Consider the following 16,755-nt stretch of genomic DNA (forward strand, 5'->3'; position numbering starts at 1 on the left):
TCACAAAATTTAATAGGAATGAGAAGAATGCTTAAAGCTTTTGGAGAGGCCTGCAGGAAGGAACATCTGTGTATAAACTATTTAAAAACTAAAGTAATGGTATTCGGAGCTCGTCCCCCAAAACATAAATGGATGCTAAACGGCCATCCTCTGGAACAAACCATCCAATTTAATTATCTAGGTATTTGCTTCAAGCAAAATGGCTTGTGGTCCAGTCATTTGGCGGCAACAAAGCTGAAAGCACAAAAATCAACACATACTGTGTTAAGATTTGCTAAGGTTAGAGGTGGTCAGCTGGTAGCCCCAGCTAGTAGAGTATTTATAGAGAAAGTGGTACCCCAAATAACATACGGTGCTGAAATATGTGGGGGGGGGCACGAATGTACGCCCACTTGACGTTGTCCAAAATAACTTCTTAAGGACACTGCTAGGTCTCCCACCAGGAACTCCCACCTGCTATACAAGGGCGGAACTTGGGGTATTGCCTATAGCATACTATGTTTGGAAGACTATGTTTTTCTATTATCTTAGAATACAACATCCGATAAATAAATTAGTAAGCCTCTGTGTAAATGAACAGAGAATTTCTCCCTTCAGAAATAATTGGATAGACCGATGCGAAATCAGATTACGAAACTTTGGCCTCGATCCTAAAGTAATTTCGGGTGGAGACGTACAACATCAACGTGATGCAATAAGACAAGCACTGCAGAGCTATTTTTGTAAAATAGACATGGCTGCAATTGAAGTCTCTAGATTTTCCGATAGCTTTCGGCTCATAAAATTAACCCATGGGGAAGAAAAATATCTGACAGAAATTACCACCCCTGGTCTTGGCAAGGCGCTTACTAGCCTGCGATTCCAGACAATGCCATCCAACTTTAGAGAGGGGAGATTCAAAAACATCCCCAGAGAACAACGTTTATGTATTTGTGGTGACCAAGCAGTAGAGGATACAGTTCATTATGTTCTATACTGTAAATTATACAACACCCCTAGGGATAAACATCTAGCGAGATTTCTGGCTTCAATTACTAATTATACAGATCTGGAAAAAATTGGCTACTTATTTACAAACACTGCGAAATCCATCTTGTTAAACCTGGCTTGCTTTGCAGTGAAAGCGGCAAAAATTAGGAAAGACTTAGGGCGTTGCTAGACGTACCGGGTGTTCCGTCGTTGAGGAGCGGTGAAAGCGGCTTTTCCCGTTCAGCCGTGACGCCTCATCATCCACACCTGCCTTCGATTTGTGGCGGAAGTTTGTGCCGGTTGTGCTGCTGCCGCCGCGAGAACGGTTGCGCAGCCACACCGGCCTGATTGCCGAGGCTTTTTTTTTCGCTCGCTGCACGGTTTGCGCACGTCCGAAAGACCGCAAACTTGCGCAGCCGTCAGCGATGCCGCCGCCGGCCCTGGCGGCGGCAGCGGCGGCAGTGCCAGTGCCAGCCGAAGTGCTGCTGGTGCTGTTGAGGGTCAACATTGATGCGCTCACTTCCTGATGGGGGTCGTGGCGGGTGTCATATGACCCGAGGTCAATCGTCTGCATGGCCACTCTGTGCCTACATCTCCCATCATGCCTCTGAGGTGTCGGCGGCGATGACCGCCTCTGTGCCCTGTGCCCCATCCCAAGGAGCCAACCCACATCTGGCCGTAGCCATGGCAGCAGCCCACAAACAGCTCTGCCCTCTGCCAGCCTGGTACCCACACTAACAGGCAGCGTACAGCACCGCCATTATGCGGCCACGGTAGCTGCCCACCGCAAGGAGTCACCAGCCACTTTTCCGGTCCTCCGTTCCTGCGCAAACTGTCACTGGGGAAATAAAAAAAAAAAGCCGCTCCGCCGCGCTGCCCCAGCTGGCGGACTGCGCGCAAATGGCGGAGGCGGCTTGACCGAAGCCGCTGACCACTCCCCCTTAGCACGCCTTTTCCTGCCCAGTGCGGACCGCAGTGACCTCACATCCTCCCACACGTACTCCGAATTACCGCGGGACAGCAGGAAAAGGCGCCCTAAAACTCACTTTTTTAAAGTCGGGAGAAAGAGGCTTCACCGCGGGATAACGGCGGATCCTCGTGAACGTCATCTGGAAGCCTCGACGTGACTGCGGAAGGTAACGCGCGCTAGAGCCTCGTCTAGTAACGCCCTTAGTGTCCCCTGATGATAACTAAGTTTGCTAGTAAAAATGCCAGCACTATATATGACGTTTTATATGTAAAAGTTCAATATTTGATGTTTAATACAATGCTGTAATGTAATGTAATGTTTTTATATCATGACTCTTGTATCTGGCTAAAACCCATGCTGGGTTGCCTTAATAAAATTTGATTTGATAATACCGAGGTAAATTTGTACTGCAGACTTGCCCTTAGAAGGTCCAAATGCATTGTTCTGAAACTTTGATTTCACATTCATGCTGACTTCACCTTTCTAAATCGGTGTGTTTTGCTTCAAAATGTCACGCTCATGGGCAGTGAAAGTTGTCTTACCTATAAAGATTGAATTTTTTAAGTCAGTGAAATTATGCAACTCCAGGTTTGCTTTTGTTCCTTAAAAACGACACAGATCTGGAATCGTTTACCGCACTTGAAAGCTGTTGTGATGTACAAGGAACCCTTGCTTTCGAAATCTCCCAATTTGTATGCGGTAGGTACAAGTAACCACAAACTGTGCAAATTATTCATGTTGCTCTTGATTTGATCCATTTTTGTCTTTTTTTTGCTGTCACTGGAATGTCTGAAAACAGATAAAAATGGTTTCAAGAGGAGGTGATAAAAACTGAGAACAGAGAGAGTGAAAGAGAGAGCGGTGGGAAAAGTTTTAGCCTCTTGTGTTTTATATAGAATTTTATGCTATCCAGTTATTCTATTTTTGTAGAACTTTACAATATCCAAGAAATAAAAAAAAGATACCTTATCCCAGAATTTGACAGAATGTAGATTAGGTTCCACTGATAGCTTTCTGGATATTTTACAGTAGATTTGGCACATATTTGTGACTCCCAAATGTAGATGATTTGCAGTAGAGTGGCATGTATTTCTTATTTCCTGAAAAGCAACAACAACAATAATTAAAAAGGGTCCACTCTTCCTAATGTAGGTTTGTGCAGAAGGACCATGAACTCAGTTCTGGTACAGAAAACAAATTCCTGGTCTGAGCATGTGCTCAGAGGGACCCTTTATTTAATACACACTTCTGATATATGGCGCACAGTGGTAAGCGGCAGTTAGTGCAGCTGAAACTCTCCCCATGGCCTGAGTTCGATTCCAGCGGAAGCTGGTTCTCAGGCAGCCGGCTCAGGTCGACTCAGCCTTCCATCCTTCTGAGGTCGGTAAAATGAGTACCCAGCTAGCTGGGGGAAAGGGAACTGCGACTGGGGAAGGCAATGGCAAACTACCCCGCTACAAAGTCTGCCAAGAAAACATCAGCGAAAGCAGGCGTCCTTCTAGGAGTCAGCAATGACTCAAGTGCTTGCACGAGAGGTTCCTTTCCTTTCCTTTCCTTTCCTTCTGATATATGCACTCTCATCCCTTTGTTCTGTGTCACCCTTCCTTGCCACTATTTTATGCCCAAGTCCAGTTAGTGGAGCTTGGGGTCCTCATATAACAGAAAGTAGATCATTTAAGCCTTTAATGTAGCCCTACATTAAAGGATACTATAGCAATTAGCAGTGCCAGAAATGAGACATAATGGACTAGAACCAAAGGAGCCTTCCTTCCTTCCTTCCTTCCTTCCTTTCCCTCCCCCCCTTCCTGTACTTTTAAACTGCCTAATAGCCCAAGTTCTCTGGGTGGTGTGCAACACATTTTAAACATAAAATATAAACAACTTTAGGAAAGGCATTTCAGCCTGTGAGAATCGGAAAAACTACACAAAAGCTTAATTACTGGCGACAAGAGCTTTAAGCAAAAAATATGTTGATCTTTTTGTTATTTCTGTGTGTCTCTACATTAGGGGGAAATCATGCTGCCTTACTGGGGCTTCTCCTTTGTGTGATTAGGATGGGCTTCATTACATGGGCGGATGGGAATAACCATGTGGTTTGAATTGCCGATCATGTGGTTTGTAGTTGAAAACTTCCCCTCCTTTTGGTGCTCATAGCTTTGAATGGGACAACGCCATCTAGTGCCTGCTTTATAGCGCAACTTCCACTTTAGAAGCTGGGAAAGCCCGTGCTATTTCAAATATCTCAGGGTTTTTTTAGAGCGTGATTTCCAGAGGAAGGATCGGGAGATGTCCTGGAGGTTGGTGACATCATCTAAAGGACCTGCAAACTTCCATGAGTGGGCAGTTATTAACATGTCATATATCACAGGTGTAGAGATGCTCTTTGCCTTTGGCCCACGATTTGCCTTTAGCCCCACCCACCACTGGAATGCGGCCTCTGAAGCTTCTCTGAAACAGAATTCAGCTCTCAGTCTAAAAGAGGTTCAACACCCTGCACTATAGTTTGCATAAGGGAAAATGCCGGAGCAGCTATAGCACATGCCTACATTGCACTTCAGAGATGCTTGTGAGAGGCCTTATGGAAGCATTTGCAGATCAGCATCAGGGCCCATTTTCTTTTCACTCTTGGCTCTTTGGATCTGGACCAGCATTTTAGAATAGCAGCATTCCATGCCTGTGGAACTGGAAACTTTATTCTGATGCAGGAGCTGGCCAAGAAAACAGCACTCAGGCAACAGGGAGCAAATGGATTAACACCTCGTTGAATAACAGCACCAGTTCGGTCAGGGAATATGAAGCGTCAACATGTAGGGGAACAAATCCTTTATGCATGACCAGAGGAAGAAGATCCCGCCAGTGAGTGCAGAGGGCAGGGAAGGACGCCAGCTCACGTTGATAAATATAGTCACCCATAACAAGGAACACCTCTTGAGGATCTTTAGTTTAAACTTCCATAAATCCAGCATCATATAACTGCACTTCAGACTTTAAAACATTTGGGTGTATTCCCCCCCACCCCAGTTTTCTTTTCTAAAGATTTTTTTTTTGCAGTTGTCCTGTCCTCAGAGTCCTGCCCAAACATACTGATACTTCACTCTTGTTTCTCAGTGGGCCCTATTTTGGGTAGGGTGACCATATGGAAAGGAGGACCGGGCTCCTATATCTTTAACAGTTGTATTGAAAAGGGAATTTCAGCAGGTGTCATTTGTATATATGGAGAACCTGGTGAAGTTCCCTCTTCATCACAACAGTTAAAGCTGCAGGAGCCCTGCCTTCTTTTAAATCTGGTCACTAGTATAGCTCCTGCAGCTTTAAATGTTGTGATGAAGAGGGAATTTCACCAGGTTCTTCATATACACAAATGACACTTGCAGAAATTCCCCTTTCTATGCAACTGTTAAAGATACAGGACCCCGGTCCTCCTTTTCATAGGGTCACCCTAATTTTGGGTACAATCCCATTGGCACTCACCACCCGAGTTTACTGTTAGAAGGAGCGATGATTGGGTATTGGGTTTATTCATCTTGTATTGTAATCTGCCTTCAATATTCTGTTGAAAGGTGGGAGACGAGTTTTGAAAAGAAGCACACGAATGAAGACTAACACGTTGTGATACTAGCCTGCTATGTCAGCTGGAAGCCTAATTTCTCTCACAATTCTCTTCTTCTGTAGATGGATGAATTTATGGAGTTGGGCAACGAGGTACCAGATGAAGAGCTCGATGCTGTCATCGGCTCCCAAAAGCCCAACCAGTGTTGTGTCCTGATCTACACTTCTGGCACGACCGGAAAGCCGAAAGGGGTGATGCTGAGCCATGACAACGTACGTGGAACCCCCCGGGCACGCCCCTCCGAGGAAGCCTCTGGCAGAGGAGGGCATTTTATCCTTGTTCTTTTAAATACACAGGATCTGGTCATGTGGATAGGCGCAAGTGATAGACATGGCAGGAAAGGGAAAATTAGGGTATGAGAGCGAAATCAGGGGTGTTGAAACTCTTTCAGCTGGAGAAGTTTGGAGAAACTCTCTGGTCCTGCACACCCCATATTCCAAAGGTGGACAGGGCCAAAGGAACAGGTAACTGGTGATGGGAAAACCCCTTTGCCTGACACCAAAAAGATGCTGCCAGTCAGAGCGGGCAATATTGAGCTAACCATTTAACAAACTTGGTGGAAGGAGCCTTCCTAACTAAGTTCTTAATAATGGGCGGTGGATGATGAATGCAATGTGAGTTACTCCTCTTTATTTTCTATTCTGTTTGGCCAAGCTATTCTTGACTACTGTTTGCAGAGAGGCTATTTTTAACACCAGTCTCACTGTGGAAACTATCCTTTGCCCATATGTGTGACGAGGCCTTTATTAAAAGGTGTTCCCCTCTGTCTGTGATCAACTTCTGAGTTGTGGCAGGCTTTAATCCACTCCTCTGCCTGACTCATGATGCAGGGAGGCATATTTAGATGTTCCGGAGACAGCAGAGCCCCCGGTGCCGACCTACAGCTGGTTCTCCCCACTTGACCTTGGCTTCTGACTATTCTCTCGTGTCTTGTTATGCCACAAAGCTTCAAAGCATCCTATATATTTATTCTTTTTACATTTTTGTATTGATTTAAAAATATACATTTTAACTTTTGAAAGGCAACATCGTACTAAACAGCCAGATGAACATACAAAACAAAAATAGGTTGCCAGTCGTTGTAATTGTTCCAGAATTATTTAAGCTACTTCCATAGTTGCTCAAATGTAGCTCCTGTTCTCCTTCCCTGGCTAGCTCTAATAATCCAAGTTAATTTATTTAAAAATGCAAAATCCTATAGTTTAATATGCTACCCTTTAATTCTTGGGATGCAGTTAGATTTCCAGTCCTCCGCAATGCTGTTCAGGCTGATGTTTCCCATGTAAACATATAAATCCTAATCCCAGTCTAGGGAGATTTTGACTGTGGTGGAGTCAACAGCAACCAGCCACAGCGTCTGACCACACGTGCTTGGGAAAAATCACAGGATTAGCACCTTCTTTCCTGCTCTGGGGCAAATTCCATTCTCCTTAAGGATACTTTCAGATTCACCTGCCATGTCTATGGATCCTATGCTGCATCTTATTCAGAAAAAACCCCCTATTGTTTCCTGTATACTGGATACCACAATGTCTCTTTAATATGGGGATAGGCTGATTTGGCTAATTGCTGACAGTGCAACGCAGCTCATGTTTCTTTTAAACATACGTTTTGGCATTGTCCAGTAATTGCTTCTTTTTGGGAGGCGGTTATTAAACAGCTACATTTTGTACTTTAATATTCTGTGCTGTACACACTCTTTTAAATGACTTACCTGCTTCATGGAAATTCACAAATGGTCTGCGTAAATGGATTCTCCATGCTAAAAGACTGATACTACAACATTGGAAGGATGAACATTCACCTTCCATAAGACATTACCATGCTTTCAACGTTTGAATGGGTGGCACACAGACACCACCTTCCGATGGATACTGATTTGGATATCTGGCCCGCTTTTGTTGAAGCTTATGTATAATTGCTAGAGAGTTGTATTTTCATAGATATGCATTTCATATGTGTTCATTAAAAAAAATCCTTGTGGGTGGCAGGCTCCATGGTCCCCTTTGGAATACGGTATAAAGTCCTGATCACTTCATCTGGAAAGGATGCTGTGCCATCTCACCTCTCCCTCAGTTGCAGGCAAATGGGATGGTCACGGAGGGAGGCAATTCTGGGAGGGAAGACGCCAAAAGGCACTTGGCTCTAGCCAGGCCCATGGAGGGGACATCGCTGTCTCCCGTTTCCCTCTTGTGCAGCCAAGTGGGACAGTCTTCCGGATTTTAAGAAAGCCATAAAGACTGATCTCTTCTGGCAGGCCTACCCAGTGGAATTTCAAGATGCCTTTTAATAATATGCTGCTTTTAATGATGTATTAGTTTTAAATGTTTTAATTATATGTATTTTATGGCATTTACATTTATGTTGTACCCTGCCTCAATCCGGAGGGAGAAGTGGGTAACAATTATTATTATTATTATTATTATTATTATTATTATTATTATTATTATTACTAAATGTACCCTGCCACGCGTTGCTGTGGCTCAGTCTGGTTAAATTGAAAAGAAAAAAAAGACAAAGCGGATGTTTCTAATATGTTTAATTTCACAATGCTTGTGGATATACAATATTTTTAGTTGTTCCATTGTCTGTGTAGATATAGAGATTGTCTGGTTTGCCGACTCTAGAACACACAACATATAATTGTCCATGTGAGAAGCAATCTGTGTCTAGATCTAAACCGCACAATTCTAAAGATTGGCCCTGAGCTTTGTTGATGGTGACTGCAAACGCCAATCGAATGGGGAATTGCAATCTCTTAAATTGAAATGGCATATCTGTTGGAATCATAGGAATGCGAGGAATGAGGACATCTTCACCTTTGAAAGGTCCTGTCAAGATTGATCTCCGACTATAACAATTGCCACTTCGTCTATAGTTGGAGCATTGAATCTTCGCACATGTTCTCCAGTAGGCGTTTTGTTAGCATGAATAACAATCTTGTGTGTATCAGATGGCATCATGTCAATTGCTGTTTTGAACAAATGTACTAAATTGTTTTTTTCGTGAAGTAGCTGTTGCAGTTTTGAAACGATGGACCTTTTTATGCCGGTATAAATTCCGCAGCGTGCATTCAATTCATCATTGCCATCACCAATGAAATACATTTGTAGGAATTTATGTTGACTATCTTGAAACGGAAGGAAGGAGCCGGCTTTATGATAAATTTGTCCTTTGACTTTGAAAGTTGGCATAAATGGAGCTGTGATGATTTCTGCGCTGAACGACGTCATTTGGAAGCATGAGTTGTATTTCCTGATGTTAGATAGGAAATGCTTTGATTCTGCGGTATATCCGGCAAGCAAAGTTTGTAATGGCTCTGGTGGTTCTCCAAGTTGAGGCAGTTTAATTTTTCCAGCAGCGCAACACATTCCTTTTGTTTCTCCATTAAATTTAAGAGCCTTGCAATAAGGACACACTTCAGTCATAGTGCCGATGAGAACATGCCACCTCAAACTATAATCATCAGCTGGGTTGTACCGGAATGCAAGGCGATTGTAATCGTGTGATTGTTTACCACGGAGTCGTGTTTGACGCTGATGTGCTGTTTCTCGTTGACGTCTTTCAGCCACTCTCAGCCTGTCGCGTTCATTCTGTTGAGAACAAAGCAGATCTGAAGCTGTAGAATGCGATTGCTGTGCTCGCAACCGTGCATCCTCAAGTCTGGCTGAACGTTGCTTGGCTGGTTCCTTGGCACGTATTTGAGGCATTCTTTTTCTTTTTTTCTCGTTTGCTGATGCCCGTTCTTCCTCAGTTTGATTTGCAATTTCTCGTCGCAGTGCTTCCGCTCTGCGAGTACGACAACCTAAGTGTGATCTTCTGTGAGGCATTATTTGGATGAAGTAAAGCAGATTGTTTGGTTTTTAAAAAAGGATGTTTTTTACGGTGAGGAGGTTAGTGGAAACTCCTGGCAGTTACCTTTCTTCAGAACGTGTAACTGTCACAGGTGTGACATCTATATTCACTCAGCCAATTGTGAGAGAATATGCAAATAGGAGAGGAGGCAGAGGCAGTGGATTGGCCTACTGGTTGGCGATATCACAATGACTTATAAGAGCAAATAGGAGAGAACATGCAAATAGGAGAGAAGGCAGAGGCAGTGGATTGGCCTACTTTATAAGAGCAAATAGGAGAGAACATGCAAATAGGAGAGAAGGCAGAGGCAGTGGATTGGTCTACTGGTTGGCGATGTCACAATGACCTATAAGAGCAAATAGGAGAGAACATGCAAATAGGAGAGGAGGCAGAGGCAGTGGATTACCCTACTGGTTGGTGATGTCACAATGATCAGCAGGACTGGTTTTGAGGAGACCTATTTCTTCGATTTTAAGACAAACCTTTGACCCCATAGAGAACATAGTTACATAACAACGCTCGCGTATTCGAACGCAACGCTGTGTCAAAATTTCAAAGCAATCGGTGAAGAACTTTCGGAGATATAAAAGGATGTTTTTACGGTGAGGAGGTTAGTGGAAACTCCTGGCAGTTACCTTTCTTCTGAACGTGTAACTGTCACAGGTGTGACATCTATATTCACTCAGCCAATTGTGAGAGAATATGCAAATAGGAGAGGAGGCAGAGGCAGCGGATTGGCCTACTGGTTGGCGATGTCACAATGATCAGCAGGACTGGTTTTGAGGAGGCCTATTTCTTCGATTTTAAGACAAACTTTTGACCCCATAGAGAACATAGTTACATAACAACGCTCGTGTATTCGAACGCAACGCTGTGTCAAAATTTCAAAGCAATCGGTGAAGAACTTTCGGAGATATAAAAGCATGTTTTTACGGTGAGGAGGTTACTGGAAACTCCTGGCAGTTACCTTTCTTCAGAACATGTAACTGTCACAGGTGTGACATCTATATTCACTCAGCCAATTGCGAGAGTACATGCAAATAGGAGAGGAGGCAGAGGCAGCGGATTGGCCTACTGGTTGGTGATGTCACAATGATCAGCAGGACTGGTTTTGAGGAGGCCTATTTCTTCGATTTTAAGACAAACCTTTGACCCCATAGAGAACATAGTTACATAACAACGCTCGCGTATTCGAACGCAACGCTGTGTCAAAATTTCAAAGCAATCGGTGAAGAACTTTCGGAGATATAACGACAGTAACGAACGGTCTTTTTCATTTTTATTTATATAGATTATTATGGCTGTTCACCACCACCCCGAATCAGTTGGGGTCAATCCGCTGATCTGCTCCGGAACCGGATCTGGAGCGAGATCCGGAGGGCAAGATCGAGATCCGGACCCCATTTTGCCCCCTCTTCCCCACTTACTTGCCTCCGCAGCAGATGATGGAGGCAGGTAAGTGGGGAAGGGGGGGGGAAATGGGGGCCAAATAGGTCCTTCTGCCCCCTTATCTGCCTTCGCCGTCTGCCGCTGCACAGACCGTGGCGGCAGCAGATGGCGAAGCCAGGTAAGCCCCCCTCCCCCACTTACCTGGGTCTGGAGCTTCGGAATGGTCTGAATTGTTTTGGATCATTCCGAACTGCTCTGAACCAATCCGCACCTCCCCCGGTCAGCTCTGGAACCTATATAACTTCTCTGTATTTCTTGGGCAGATCACCTGGACGTCAACTCACGCCAGCCGAGCCGGTGACATGCAGCCCGCCGAAATGCAGCAGGAGACGATCGTCAGTTACCTCCCGCTCAGCCACATCGCTGCCCAAATATACGACCTCTGGACAGGGATCAAGTGGGGGGAGAGGGTTTACTTTGCAGAGCCGGATGCCTTGAAGGTACAAAAATGCCGGGAGTTGGAGGAAATGCCTTTGGATTTTGGTGCAAACTTCTTCTTTAAAAAAAAAAAAAAAAAAACATCTGAAATTGACGTGGAAATGGGGTGAACCAAAGTTAAGAATGGGGGAAAAGTGAGAAATTGAAAGAAACGGTAATGGATGTATTCATCCATCCCTATCAAGAGCCCAACTACTGCTGTTCCCCAGTGACTGGTAGCTTCATCCCACGTACCTGTTTCCCTCAAATTATCCCCTAAAGCCCTAAGCTGGCGTTGTTGTTGTTGTTGTTGTTGCTAAATCACACACCAGGCGGCAGCGCTCCTAAGATCCTTTGCAAAGGGTTTAAGGGGGGAAATGTAAAAAAAAAAAAATCATTAAAAAATCAATGGATGACCCGATCCAATTCAAATTTGGTATGCTTAAAGCTCTCCTTAATATCTATTACTGTGCCAATTTTGATGTCTTTATCTTTAAAGCTTATGCAGATGTAAGCATTGTTTAATTTTTCTTTAAACATATCAAATCCTGCTCCTGCGCCCCCAGTGGCCACTCGGAAAACAACAAATGATTCACTCGAAAACTACTAGCAAAATACCTCGATTCTTTTCCCTTTATAGCACAATTAAAGCAGGATGCATGGGAGTACTTCACAATAAAAGCAGATTATAAACTGGAAAACTTTGGAGTCCTTTGCACGCAATTTGCAGTGATTGCACAGTATAACGCTGGTGTGATAAAGCTCTGGTATTCAGAGGCACTCTGCCTCTGATCCTGGAGACAGTCCGTAGCCGTCATGACTATCATAGAATCATAGAATCATAGAATAGCAGAGTTGGAAGGGGCCTACAAGGCCATCGAGTCCAACCCCCTGCTCAATGCAGGAATCCACCCTAAAGCATCCCTGACAGATGGTTGTCCAGCTGCCTCTTGAATGCCTCTAGTGTGGGAGAGCCCACAACCTCCCTAGGTAACTGATTCCACCGTCGCACTGCTCTAACAGTCAGGAAGTTTTTCCTGATGTCCAGCTGGAATCTGGCTTCCTTTAACTTGGGCCCGTTATTCTGTGTCCTGCACTCTGGGAGGATCAAGAAGAGATCCTGGCCCTCCTCTGTGTGACAACCTTTTAAGTATTTGAAGAGTGCTATCATGTCTCCCCTCCATCTTCTCTTCTCCAGGCTAAACATGCCCAGTTCTTTCAGTCTCTCTTCATAGGGCTTTGTTTCTAGTAGCCATTGATACTCTCATCCTCTCTGAATTTATCTAATCCCATTTTAAAGCAGTTCAAACTAGTGGCTTACACTACTTCTTGTAGCAGTGAGTTCCCTCATTTAACTGCGATCCGTATGAAATAGTGGAGGCTGGTGGCTCCAATTTCGGTGGGGCTATGAATTCATTCTGGGTTTTAGTCAGAACCAGTCAGAAATCTAAAAGAGGTATCCAAGCTGCTGAACCTATTTTGGAGGTAGCTTTTTTTCCCCCCAAGCTGTGGCTGCTTTTGACTATAACCCAGAACGGATTCTCAGTCTCACCGAAATCAAAGCCGCCAGCCTCCGCTAGTATGAAGAAGTGCTTCCCTTTGTCTGCCTTAAGTCTTCCTCTGCTCAGCTCCGTGGGATGATGCCACTGGGTGCATTTTGGAATCTGTCCTTGGCCTTCACAGGGAGGCCTGGTCAACATCCTGAAAGAGGCGCTGCCCACCTCCCACATGGGAGTTCCCCGGGTGTGGGAGAAGATAATGGAGAAGATCAAAGACGTGTCTTCTCAGTCTGGATACGTGAAGAAGAAAATGCTCTCCTGGGCCATGGCGGTCAGTTTGGAACGAAACCTCAACTGCTCAAATAGGTATGCATTTCAAAATGGAAAAGCAAGGCTTTGCTGGGTTAACACCCCAAGCAACACCATTGATAATGAGGGTTTGTTCTCTGTTTATATGAGCCTCGTGTGCCACAGAGCAGTAAAGCAGCAGTTTCTGCAGCTGAAACTCTTTTTTTTTTTTAATTTTTTTTAAATTTTTTATTAAACAACATATAACAACAACAAAACATCAAATAAAAAAAACTTGTTACATATACATAAAATTACCTTAATATCAAATATTCAAATTTTGCCTATTAAACATATTTATGCTAAACATAACAGTGCTCCCCCCCCCCCCTCGGGATCTCATTCCTGTTTCCAAAAACTCATAGTTTCTTCTGTTGGTGGTTTCCCACTGCCTTTAGAAAATACAAACTCCAGGAACTTTTTCCATATACCCTCAAAATCATTTGTTTTTGCTATACCTTTTTTCATTTTAATATTACATGTCAATTTATCATTTATAGCAATGTCCCACACTTCTTTATACCATTCTTCAATACAATAGTCTCCTTGCATCTTCCAGTTCCTGGCTACAATCAGTCTCCCAGCCGTCAACAGATTCGTTATTAGCTCTTTCGTTTCTTTATTACATTTAAGTTCTTTTTGCGGTGAAAGTAGTGCAATCCTTGGTGTGACTTCTACTTTAAATCCCACTATCTGCTCAATCTCATAAAAAACCATCTTCCACAACTTTTGCACATGTTTACAGTCCCACCACATATGTAAATACGTTCCTTTTTCACCACATCCCCTCCAACAATCTGCTGAAAGCTGATTATTAATCTTATTTAATCTGACCGGAGTTAAATACCACCTCCATACCAGTTTGTAGTAATTCTCCTTTATTCTTACTGACATATTTCTCAACACTCTCTGTCTCCATAATCCCTCCCATCTCTGCTGTCCTATCTGTATCTTCAAATCAGTCTCCCAAACCACTTTCCCACTGCTATCCCACACTCCTTTCTCAATTAATATATTGTATAGTTGACTCATTAACCCTTTTATCCCTATATTTTGTCCCTTATCAATTCCTTTTTTTTCAATTAATTCCTCAAATTTCGTCTTCTCTCCACACTCTCTATTTTCTTTTACCCAATTTTTAGTCCATTGTTCCAATTGCCCATAGTTTAACCATGATAATTTCAAATCTTTTAAAACATCTTCCAACCTCTCTCTTGTATTCATCCCCTTTAACCATTCACTTAATCTCATTTTATTTTTCTCCTTTAAAACTTTACCTAATCTATTCTTTAAATTTTCAGGAAATTTCTTTAGCATTATCACTGGTGTTAAAGGGGAATTAATTGAAAGCAATTCCTTTTTATATTTATTCCAAAGTTCCCAATGGAACTTCAAAAAGTAATTATCTATTTCGTTAAGCCAATTACCCTTCCCTTTTTCCTTAAAAAATACATTCTGCAAATTTAGCTCAATATTATCTAATGTATTTTCTTCCATCCATTCTAAGTCCCCTACCCCTAAAATTGCTTCAGCAATGTGCCTTAACCTGTTTGCTATATAATAGTACTCAAGGTTCGGGAGACCCAATCCACCCTTCTTTTGATTTATATACCATTTACTTTTGTTAATTCTTGCTTTCTTCTCCGCATTGCAATAATTATTTATAAGATTCTGCCAACTTTTTAACTCTAAATCTGAAATTCTTATTGGTAACATCCTGAAAATAAAATTGATCTTTGGCAAAATTTTCATCTTTATTAGAGCTATTCTTCCAAACCAAGAAAGATTCAGTTTCTTATACTTCTTTAGCTTTTCTATTACCTCTTTTTTCAATCCATTTAAATTTTCACTTTCCAAATCTTCTAAATTTTTAGTAATCTTAATACCCAAATATTTAATTTTTTCTTTACTATTCAAAACTGAAGCCTTCCCTTCCCATTCCTTCTCTTCCTTTTTAGTGTAATTAAATAACATCAACTCGGATTTTGCCCAATTTATTCTTAACCCCGTAACTTCTTCAAATTCTTTTAACTGCTGTCTAATTCTTTCCATTTTGCTTATCGGATCTCTGATAGTCATCAATGTATCATCTGCAAACATATTCAACTTAATTTTCTTTCTACTACCTATCCCCTCTATCTCCCCATCTTCTCTTATTGCATTTGCCAACAATTCCATCACCAATACAAACAGGACTGGCGAGAGTGGGCATCCTCTGCAGCTGAAACTCTCCCCACGGCCTGAGTTCGATCCCAGTGGCAGCTGGTTTCAGGCAGCCGGCTCAGGTCGACCCAGCCTTCCATTCTCCCGAAGTCGGTAAAATGAGTACCCACTTAGCTGGGGGAAAGGTAATAATGGCCGGGGAAGGCAACGACAAACCACCCCGCTATAAGGCCTGCCAAGAAAACATCAGCGAAAGCAGGCGTCCTTCCAAGAGTCAGTAATGACTCAGTGCTTGCACGAAAGGTTCCTTTCCTTCTCCTCTGTTTATATGAGCAAAACTGGGCCTGCTCTGCTTTCCAGGGATCATAGACTCCCATTCCTAATCCAGGCAAGGAGAGCTGTGTGTACTGGAGGCTGGTGGGTCCAATTCTGGTGGGGCTGTGAATCTGTTCTGGGTTCCGGTCAGAAACAGACAGAACTCTAAAGGAACTATCCAAGGTGTTGAACTCTAAATAGGTTTGTTACCATTGTTGATGCTCGCTAGAAACCTGAGATCCACCAGTCAGAGCCAGTCTGGTAATGCCACAACTTCCAGCACGGACAGTCCCAGAATAGCAGGCGATGGGCTACTGGATGAAGCCTCTGAATTTTCCTCTGATCCAGAGGGGGTGGGATTGAGGCTGGAGAACATGACAAGCAACTCTGGTAAAAAGAATCAAGTAGCAGGTGATACCAGGAGCACTTGCCAGGAGCACTACTGCCAGTCAGAGTTGACAATGCTGAGCTAGATGGACAAACAGTCTTCTAGGCAGCTTCCAGTGAAGCGTGGTCTTTCCCATGTGGTCGTTCGGCACCATGCTCTCTTCTCCATCTCCAACTGACGTTGCGTCACGTTCTGCCTCTTTTTCTGTATCTTAGACACTTTTGTTTTATCCCCTGAATTCCTGCCTGGAATATACAGGCCCCTGCTCTTTTGCGTTCTTTAGTGATTTGAAGCCCTTTCGAATGAGACTGGCAGACGCCTTGGTGCTTGCTAAAATCCGCCACGCTTTGGGCTTCTCCCACTGCCAGAAGCACTTCTGCGGAGCTGCGCCTCTTTCTACGGACGCCCTGCAGTTCTTCCTCGGCCTGAACATCCCCTTGTATGAGGCGTATGGGATGAGTGAGACCACCGGCCCCCACTGCATGTCCGGGCCGTATGTTTACCGGCGTTACAGGTAAAAGCTCTGCAAGGGTTGCTCTAGCAGGCTGGCTGCAGCAACCTTGCCATCAAGATGGGCAAATGAAGCCGCACAGGACCATAAGTGTGCGCGGCACATTTCATTAGGGTGTGCACCCAGGGATTATTTTTTTTAAAAAAAAATGAACATTTATTCAATACTCAGTCATAAAGGGCATTACTTTTATTCATTTATTTATTAAACACCGTAGACACAGATGCCCTACTGTTTGCTTGACTGTGGGAGGGCCGTTGC

At 43.6% G+C, this 16,755-nt stretch overlaps 1 protein-coding gene across 1 annotated transcript in view; it reads left to right on the top strand.

The window, feature by feature from the left end:
- ACSBG1 (acyl-CoA synthetase bubblegum family member 1) overlaps positions 1-16,755 on the top strand; it is a 32,783-nt gene that overhangs the window by 10,896 nt on the left and 5,132 nt on the right. The window contains exons 6-10 of the mRNA XM_063142616.1: positions 2,558-2,638; positions 5,612-5,761; positions 11,117-11,293; positions 12,954-13,135; positions 16,267-16,497. Coding sequence (XP_062998686.1) covers positions 2,558-2,638; positions 5,612-5,761; positions 11,117-11,293; positions 12,954-13,135; positions 16,267-16,497 — 821 coding nt within the window. The remainder of the gene's footprint in view (positions 1-2,557; positions 2,639-5,611; positions 5,762-11,116; positions 11,294-12,953; positions 13,136-16,266; positions 16,498-16,755) is intronic.

The sequence above is a fragment of the Elgaria multicarinata genome, chromosome 16, assembly GCF_023053635.1.
Source record: "Elgaria multicarinata webbii isolate HBS135686 ecotype San Diego chromosome 16, rElgMul1.1.pri, whole genome shotgun sequence".
Taxonomy (NCBI): Eukaryota; Metazoa; Chordata; class Lepidosauria; order Squamata; family Anguidae; genus Elgaria; species Elgaria multicarinata.